Genomic DNA, 8,815 nt, shown 5'->3' on the forward strand with positions numbered 1-8,815 from the left:
TGAGCACCACTTGCCAGCCACAGTTCTAGAAGAATGGTCGCAGCTCATTTATTGAGCAGCTACTGTGTACTCAGCAACTTCATGAGGCAGACACTCGCTCCTTAGCCAGTTTACAGAGGTGGGAACTGAGGATCAGAGGGGCGGAGTCGCTCACCCAGGGTCACACAGCAAGGGCTTCAGCCCACACCTGACTCCAGAGCTGTGCTTGGCCAAACAAGGCGGGACACAGACAGATGCCCCTGAGCCAGGACGGGGAGGGGCTGACCCGTGTGTGTCTCCACCCTGGGGGGCAGTTCCCAGAGCTGCTGTTTGAGGAGGACACGGAGCTGTGTGCTGACCTGTGCCTGAGGCTCCTGCGACACTGCGGCAGCCGCATCAGCGCCATCCGGACGCACGCGAGCGCCTCGCTCTACCTCCTGATGCGCCAGAACTTCGAGATCGGCAATGTGAGTGGGGGCGGGGCGTGGGGGCCCGTGAGGCCCTGGGAGGCCCCGGGAGGGCGGTGGCCGGGGGGTCCTGGCGTGGCAGACAGAGGGGTGAGGGGCCTGGCCCCCAGCTGCGCCCTCCCTCCTGCCCCCGCAGAACTTCGCTCGCGTGAAGATGCAGGTGACCATGTCGCTTTCGTCCCTGGTGGGGACGACACAGAACTTCAGTGAAGAACACCTGCGCCGTTCCCTCAAGACCATCCTCACCTATGCCGAGGAGGACGTGGGGCTGCGCGACAGCACCTTCGCCGAGCAGGTGACCCCGCGGCCCCCGCCCCGCCCCCTCGGCCCGCCTGTCCCCTCCCGGCACCCTCACGGCCGCCGCTGCCCCGCCCCAGGTCCAGGACCTGATGTTCAACCTGCACATGATCCTGACGGACACAGTGAAGATGAAGGAGCATCAGGAGGACCCCGAGATGCTCATCGACCTCATGTACAGGTGAGGCACTCAGGGAGCAGATGTGTGACGACGTGAGGAGGGAGCCAGGACAAGAGGGCAGTGAGGGGGACAGGTGAAGAGGGGCCAGGAGAGCAGACTGGGGAAGATGACCAGGTGAGCGAGCACACAGGGGAGGGGGCGGGAGAGGGCAGGTGAGCACACAGGGGAGGGGGCAGGGGAGGGGGGGGGGGGGGGGGGGCGGCAGGGGAGGGGGCAGGGGAGGAGCAGGTAAGCAAGCAGGGGAGGGGGCAGGTGAGAGGGCAGGTGAGCAGGCAGGGGAGGGGGTGGGAGAGGGCAGTTGAGCAGGCAGGGGAGGGGGTGGGAGAGGGCAGTTGAGCGGGCAGGGGAGGGGGCAGGGGAGAGGGCAGGTGACCAGGCAGGGGAGGGGGCAGGTGAGCAGGAAGGGGAGGGGGCAGGGAAGGGGACAGGTGAGCAGACAGGGAAAGGGGCAAGGGAGCGGGCCGGTGAGCAGGCAGGGGAGGGGGCAGGTGAGCGGGCAGGGGAGGGGGCAGGTGAGCGGGCAGGGGAGGGGGCAGGTGAGCAGGCAGGGAAGGAGGCAGGGGAGGGGGCAGGGGAGGGGGCAGGTGAGAGGGCAGGGGAGGGGGCAGGTGAGCGGGCAGGGGAGGGGGCAGGTGAGCAGGCAGGGAAGGAGGCGGGGGGGGGGGGGGGCAGGGGAGGGGGCAGGTGAGAGGGCAGGTGAGCAGGAAGGGGAGGGGGCAGGTAAATGAACAGGTAAAAAGGAGGTCAGAGGAACACTTAGATGGAGATGACAGATGAGAATAAGGACCAGCGAGGGGACAGGCGGGAGAGACAGGTGAGGGGATGGACAAGTTGGGGGGCAGGTGAGGAATGGACAGGTGAGGAGATGGCCTGCTCAGTGGGGCAGATGGTGGGGGGACAGCATGGGGTGGGCGGGGGTCCAGGTGAGTCCCCCGACATCTCCCCCCGCCCACCCCGCTCCAGGATTGCCCGGGGCTACCAGGGCTCCCCGGACCTGCGGCTGACGTGGCTGCAGAACATGGCGGGCAAGCACGCGGAGCTGGGCAACCACGCGGAGGCCGCCCAGTGCATGGTGCACGCAGCCGCCCTGGTGGCCGAGTACCTGGCCCTGCTCGAGGACAGCCGCCACCTGCCCGTGGGCTGCGTGTCCTTCCAGGTGAGCGGCTGGGGGGCGGCGGGCAGGGCATGGCACTTGTGGGGCGGGGACCCAGCTCTGACGCCGCCTCCTGCCCCAGAACATCTCGTCCAACGTGCTGGAGGAGTCGGCCATCTCCGATGACATCCTGTCACCCGATGAGGAGGGCTTCTGTTCCGGGAAGCACTTCACGGAGCTGGGGCTGGTGGGGCTCCTGGAGCAGGCGGCCACCTACTTCACCATGGTGAGGCCCGGGGCTGCTGGGGACGCGGGGTGCAGGTGGGGTGACATCAGGGATCTGCTGATGGGGCAGTACCTGCCCCCAGAGGCTCAGGGTGAAGAAAAGGAGAATTACGGAAAACGAGAATTGCCCTCTTTACTGCCTTTCTCCCCATAAAACCCTTGCCACACTGCCAGGATATAGTAAGCTTTCCGTACATCTAGCTACTATTAAAAAGTGTTTTTGGGGGCCAACCCGGTGGCATAGTGGTTAAGCTCACACACTCTGCTTTGGCGGCCTGCGGTTTGCGGGTTCGGATCCTGAGCTTGGACCTACATACCGCTCATCAAGCCATGCTGTGGCAGCACCCCACATACAAAATAGAGAAAGATTGGCACAGCGACAATCTTCCTCAAGCAAAAAGAGGAAGATTGGCAACAGATATTAGCTCAGGGCCAATTTTCCTCACCAAAAAAAAAAAAAAAAAAAGGTTTTCTATTATAGAAAATTCCAAGCATATGTAAAAGAAAGTTGTACCCCCACCATCCCAACCCCCAGCACTCAAATTCAGCAACCACCTATATTTACCATCCTGTGTCATCTCCTCTTTGCCCCTGGTTTTTTGTTTTTTGTTTGTTTCTTGCTGAATTATTATTTTTTTTTTGGACATCTAAAAAGACAAGATTCCGATTTTCATAAATTGATGAAACCGAACGTAACCATTCGGCTGGAGGTTTTTTAAGTCCTGGCTACTTGGTCTGAGGACCAGCAGCATGGGCATCCCTTTGGGGCTTGTTAGAAATGCAGTCATGAGGACCCCAAGTGCTCGGAACCCTGGATTTTCACAAAGTCTCAGAGATTACTGTGCGCATCAGAGTCGGAGAAGTCGCGGCTTAAAACAAATCCCAGATAACACACTGTCACACCCACAGGTTCCTCTCTGTGCAGCCCTGGCTGCTGAAGTACCTTTTATACAACTCTTATCCCGCCTGACCAAGTTTACAGGAATTCTTTAGTACCAGTCCATGCTTACAGGTCCCTGGTTAGCTTAAAGGAATTTTTTTTGTGGTTCGTTTGTTTGAATCAGGATCCAGAGGAGACCCACAATGGCTGGGATGGACAAGTCTCTTAAGTCTCTTTTAATCAAAAAAAGAGAATTAAGAAATGGGGCATCAGTTCCCCTTCTTTTTTTTTTTTTTTTTTTTTGCTGAGGAAGAGTGGCCCTGAGCTAACATCTGTGGCCATCTTTCTCTACTTTGTATGTGGGACGCCGCCTCAACATGGCTTGATGACTGGTGTGTAGGTCCACACCCAGGATCTGAACTGGTGAAGCCCAGGCCACCAAAGCAGAGTGTGTGGACTTAACCACTGTGCCACTGAGCTGGCTCCCCAGTTCCCTTCTTTTTGCAAAAGCGGTTTTATGCATTTCTTGTTAGGTCGGTTCCCGGGGAATTTTATTTTCCACGGTTGTAAAGGGGTTTTCTCCTCCATTTTGCCTGTTTGTATGAAAGCAGTTGGTTTTTGTTGCATTTCACTCGCTGCAGAGCCAGGCTTTGTTCCAAGGGCTTTTCTGGCCTGCACGGGGCTGCTCTGTCCCTGTGGTGTCGCTTAGCCTGTTCCTCAGTTCCTTGCATTTCTGGGAACTGGTAGTTAGATCTGTGCCCCACTCCTATTCAGGGTCAGGTTTTCTCGCAAGATTTCTTTTCTGTGGTGCTGGTCCCCCTGGCCGTGTTGTTTTCCTTATTGTCACCTGGCTGGAGTCTGACAGTAGACACAGACCTTCTGACAGTCGGTCAGCAAACATTGCAGGGCATCAGCTGTGTGCCAGGCTTGATACGGGCGCTGACGGGGGGCGAAGGGCACTTAGGAGAGGCCACTGCCACACACCAGGAGGCAATTGGACCTGGAGGTCTTGGGGATCAGGCCAGGAGGGCTGACATTCAGGTCCTGGCCCTGGAGGGCCCCTCTGCGTCTCTGAGCTTCAGGTCCCCCTCTGAGGAATAGAAATACTCCAGCTCTCCCCACCAGTGGGTATAGTACAGACACAGCACCTGGTCCACAGTAAGCGGGTAGAGACCACAGAGGGATCTGTAGGGGCCAAGTGGAAAGGCTGGTGCCCCATCTGGGTGGGGGTGGTCAGGGTGGGCTTCCTGGAGGAGGTGATAGAGGATGGCGCCCTGGAGGATGGCTAGGAGTGTAGAGGGAGGGCTGTTCCAGGCAGGAGAGAAGACCCGGGAGGCTGCTGGGAATCCTGACGCGCCCCCACCCCCAGGGCGGGCTCTACGAGGCGGTGAACGAGGTCTACAAGACCCTTATCCCCATCCTGGAAGCCCACCGCGACTACAAGAAGCTGGCCGCTGTGCACGGCAAACTGCAGGAGGCCTTCACCAAGATCATGCACCAGGTGGGCCCAGGGCACCCTCCCAGACCCCACCCTGCGCCCTCGCCCCCTCCCCCTCCCCCGGGCTCAGCTGACTTTGAACTTCTCTTCCCCACAGAGCTCCGGCTGGGAGGTGAGTCAGCCGCTGGGGCCACCTGCCTGGGGTGGGGGGGCCCCCACGACAGCTGGTCCGCCGTGGTCAGGGACCACCAGGGGGCGCTGGAGGAGCACGGCTGCCTGGCCACATGGGCGCAGGGGGCCGTGACGCACCCCCAATACTTCCCCTGGCCCCCCCCCCGCCACACCCCAGATCTGGAGGGCAGCCCATGACTCACCCGGCTGGGCGCTCCCGAGAGTCACCCCTCCCTCGGGCAGGGCCAGCTCGGTCCCTGCCTGCAGGGGGGGCTCCGACACCCTCCCTCTCTGTCGATTTCTCTTTGTCTCTCTGTCTCTTGGGCTCTTTCTATCTCTGTCTCTCTCTCTATCTAGCTCTGTCTTTCTCTCTATCTCTGTCTGTCTGCCTCTGTGTCTCTCTTGTTCTGTCTCTCCCTGTCTCCCCAGCTCCCCCCCAGAATCTCTGCTCCCCCTTTCCCGCCTCTCCCCGACTTGCGTCTATTTTTAGGCATCTCCTAGTTTGGGGAGAATGTTCTGGCCAAAGATGGCAGGAACCCAGAGCTGAGGCGGGAGGGCTGGGGGGGGCCGGTGGGGCGGGCGGGTCCCCTCCCCCCCAGATCTCTAGGCTCAGCCCGTGGAATGGTTTCCAGGGGGCCACATAACCAGGACCCTGAGGGTGGGGGCTCTGACCTCTAACCTCTCCCATGACTTTGTCTCTCTGCCCCGCCCCACAATCTCCCGGTGCCCGCCCCTCCCTGCCCGGATCTGCCTTGGTGAGTGAACACGGAGCCCGCCTTCCTTTCTGGTGGTGGCATGACGGGGGCGGGGGGTGGGGGTCCCTCCTTCCCAACTTAGGGCTGTGGGAGGGAGGGGCTGCCCTGGAACAAGGGAGCCAGAGTCTGTCCCAGAGCAAGGACCGGCCGCGCCTCCCTTCAGCCACTCAAGCATTGTTTGAGCTCCTGCTGTATACCCAGCCTTGGGGGCATTGAGGACAGAGCTGGGAGCCACAGTCCTAATTTCACAGTGGGATCCAGACCCTGAAGAAGCACATGAAGCCGAGACGAGAATCAGAAACTGGGGGCTTGTGTTAAATGACAACAAAGATTTGGGGCAGGTGGGAGACAGGCTGGGGAGAGGGAGCGAGGGGGCGGGCAGCTGGCGGTCACCTGGGTCCATGCCCCGACAGTCTCAGGTCCCCCGCCTGTGCCTGTGATGTGACGTTCTTGGGGTCCCCCCGCCCATGCCCAGTCTTCCACACATGGGGCCCGAGGACACTTGTCTCCGGGGCAGGGGGACCTCCAGCGGGGCCCCCCCGGGCAACCACGTCCCTCCCCGCAGCCCCAGCGCGTCTTCGGGACGTACTTCCGCGTGGGCTTCTACGGGTCTCGCTTCGGCGACCTGGACGAGCAGGAGTTCGTGTACAAGGAGCCGTCCATCACGAAGCTGGCCGAGATCTCACACCGGCTGGAGGCACGGCCGGGCGGTGGGGGGGTGGCCGGGCCGCCCTGGGATGCCGCGGGGGCTGCCCCTGTGCGACCCTGAACCCGCCCTGTGTCCACAGGAGTTCTACACGGAGAGGTTCGGGGAGGACGTGGTCGAGATTGTCAAAGATTCGAACCCCGTGGACAAGGCCAAGCTCGACCCCCAGAAGGTGAGGGCTCCCGGCCATCCTCCCTGGGGGACCCCAAATCCTCTTCCTCAGGGGATTTCCAGGCATCCAGACATACGGAGACCCGGGAACCCCAGACCCGGGGAGCTCCAAAGCCCCTCTCCCCAGGGCCGGGGCCCCACGGGGAGGCCAGCGCGCCCTGGGCTGTGAGGGCTGACCCCTGAGCCGTGTCGCAGGCTTACATCCAGATCACCTACGTGGAACCGCACTTTGATACCTACGAGCTCAAGGACCGAGTGACCTACTTCGACCGCAACTACGGTCTGCGCACCTTCCTCTTCTGCACGCCCTTCACGCCCGACGGGCGCGCGCACGGCGAGCTCCCGGAGCAGCACAAGCGCAAGACGCTGCTCAGCACGGACCACGCCTTCCCCTACATCAAGACGCGCATCCGTGTGTGCCACCGCGAGGAGGTGGGGGGGACCTCATTCCCACGGAGGGAGGCCCAGGGACCCCACACCCGGGATGGGGAGGCGACCACCCAGTCCACCCTCCAGACCCTAGTCTGCAGACTCGAAGCTCTGCATCCAGACCAGGCTGACCCCGGGCTGGACCACAACCGCACCAAAGCCCCCCAGAGCCAGACAAAGGCAGCTGAGCCAGGAGCCCCCACATCCTGGTCATTACACGGCCCCACGGACCCCTCTCCCTCCCCCAGCGGGCGTCCAGGCTGCGCTGGCTTGGGTCAGGACATCTTCGGGCCCCAGCCAGTGTGTGCCACCTGCCCCGCCCCGCAGACAGTGCTGACCCCCGTGGAGGTGGCCATTGAGGACATGCAGAAGAAGACTCGAGAGCTGGCCTTCGCCACCGAGCAGGACCCGCCCGACGCCAAGATGCTACAGATGGTGCTCCAAGGCTCCGTGGGGCCCACTGTGAACCAGGCAGGGCCCGAGGGGCAAGGCAGGCTGCCCGGGGTTCCCCCAGGGGCCGTGCAGACACCCTCACGAGCCCCTCTCACCCTGCAGGGTCCCCTGGAGGTGGCCCAGGTGTTTTTGACAGAGATCCCTGAAGACCCCAAGCTCTTCAGGCATCACAATAAGTTGCGGCTGTGTTTCAAGGACTTCTGCAAGAAGTAGGCTTGGCCCCCATGACACCCCCTCCCAGCCCCACCGATGGCGTTCTGCCTCCCTGACCCCCAGCACAGCCTGTCTATCAGCTTGACCCCCTATGGCAGCCCCTCTGTACACATCCCCCTTAGGGGGTCTCCTCCCTCCCTGATGCCCACTAAGGTGGCTCTACCCATCAGACCCCCCATTCTAGCTCTTCCCAGGGCCTCCCCCACCTTCCCTCTTGCCTTCCCCCCTGAGTGTCAGCCCCTGAGCCTCTCCTGCCATCTGGCCCCCAGGTGTGAGGATGCCCTGCGGAAGAACAAGGCCCTGATTGGGCCAGACCAGAAGGAGTACCACCGCGAGCTGGAACGCAACTACACCCGCCTGCGGGAGGCTCTGCAGCCACTGCTCACCCAGCGCCTGCCCCAGCTGCTGGCGCCCACTACGGCCAGCCTCAGGTGCCTGCTCGGCCCCCCACCCTAGAGAAGGCAAGAGGAGCCAGGCCAAGACAGGCCCATGGTGGGGCTGTTGTCCACGTACACATCAACACGTGCACTCGCAGCTTTGCACAAGCGAGTGTCTATGTGGATGCAGATGCACAGGCAGGCTCTGGGCAGCCCCTTTGGGTCCTGGTGGATCAGTTTCCAGATCATGTTTCTGAGCCTCAGTCTCCACGTTTGTAAAATGGGCCCAATGCATATCTTTGGTGGTGGATTCCAAGAGAGAATCTGAATCCACAGCTGCATCAGAAGGGATATGAAAGGAATAGGGAAGAGCCTAGAAGGATCTGGAGGAGGAAGAGAGCTGGGGAGGATTGTGGAGTTGGGGGCCCTATGGCCATGTTGACCCACCTCATTCATCCCCCAGGAACTCCTTGCACAGGGCAAGCTTCCGGAAGGCCGACGTCTGAGCCCACGGGGCCTGAAGCCACACCCAGAAGAACCAGCACCCTGGCCTTCCTGGGAGCTCCCCGCCACTGCCCATGCAGTTGCGGGGTGGCCACATTGCACACAGGGCTGGGCCCTCTGTCTGTCTGTTTCCGTCTGTGCGCACTGATCCCTCTTTCCTTTTTTAATTTAAAATGGTTTTTATAAGCAGCCTGTGTGGTGTGGTCCCTGGGGGCTGGGTCACATGGGCACAGTCTGCCCACACACCCTGATCATCGGGGGACAGACACTGAGAACCGATTGGGTGTCAGAGACACAGCAGTGACCACAGTCACAAATTCCTGCCCTGTGGGGCTGACATTCTAGGGGGGAAGGCAACACAAATGACAGTGTCACATGCTGGCATGGGGAATAATAGTAACATTTATTAAAACCCT

At 61.2% G+C, this 8,815-nt stretch overlaps 1 protein-coding gene and 1 long non-coding RNA gene across 11 annotated transcripts in view; one reads left to right on the forward strand and one right to left on the reverse strand.

The window, feature by feature from the left end:
• DOCK6 (dedicator of cytokinesis 6) overlaps positions 1 to 8,588 on the forward strand; it is a 40,358-nt gene extending 31,770 nt beyond the window's left edge. For 4 of the 10 annotated variants that reach the window (XM_070625470.1, XM_070625471.1, XM_070625472.1 and 1 more), the window contains 14 exons: positions 294 to 446; positions 583 to 741; positions 824 to 924; positions 1,888 to 2,080; positions 2,160 to 2,303; positions 4,552 to 4,683; positions 4,778 to 4,792; positions 6,118 to 6,243; positions 6,335 to 6,424; positions 6,619 to 6,855; positions 7,180 to 7,323; positions 7,408 to 7,514; positions 7,788 to 7,949; positions 8,359 to 8,588. In XM_070625470.1, the coding sequence (XP_070481571.1) occupies positions 294 to 446; positions 583 to 741; positions 824 to 924; positions 1,888 to 2,080; positions 2,160 to 2,303; positions 4,552 to 4,683; positions 4,778 to 4,792; positions 6,118 to 6,243; positions 6,335 to 6,424; positions 6,619 to 6,855; positions 7,180 to 7,323; positions 7,408 to 7,514; positions 7,788 to 7,949; positions 8,359 to 8,401 (1,806 nt within the window). In that variant the 3' untranslated portion in view covers positions 8,402 to 8,588. Of the gene's footprint in view, positions 1 to 293; positions 447 to 582; positions 742 to 823; positions 925 to 1,887; positions 2,081 to 2,159; positions 2,304 to 4,551; positions 4,684 to 4,777; positions 4,793 to 6,117; positions 6,244 to 6,334; positions 6,425 to 6,618; positions 6,856 to 7,100; positions 7,324 to 7,407; positions 7,515 to 7,787; positions 7,950 to 8,358 lie in introns of those variants that run through there. The other 6 variants (XM_070625474.1, XM_070625476.1, XM_070625477.1 and 3 more) reach the window with 4 other exon arrangements.
• On the reverse strand, positions 1,692 to 5,200 carry LOC139084142 (uncharacterized). Its single transcript, XR_011541494.1, has 2 exons — positions 4,995 to 5,200; positions 1,692 to 2,388 (listed from the first exon to the last, which is right to left on the reverse strand). It is a non-coding gene; the product is annotated as an uncharacterized lncRNA (long non-coding RNA).
• Positions 8,589 to 8,815: the final 227 nt, after the last annotated feature.

This window comes from Equus przewalskii, chromosome 6 (assembly GCF_037783145.1).
Source record: "Equus przewalskii isolate Varuska chromosome 6, EquPr2, whole genome shotgun sequence".
Classification (NCBI taxonomy): domain Eukaryota; kingdom Metazoa; phylum Chordata; class Mammalia; order Perissodactyla; family Equidae; genus Equus; species Equus przewalskii.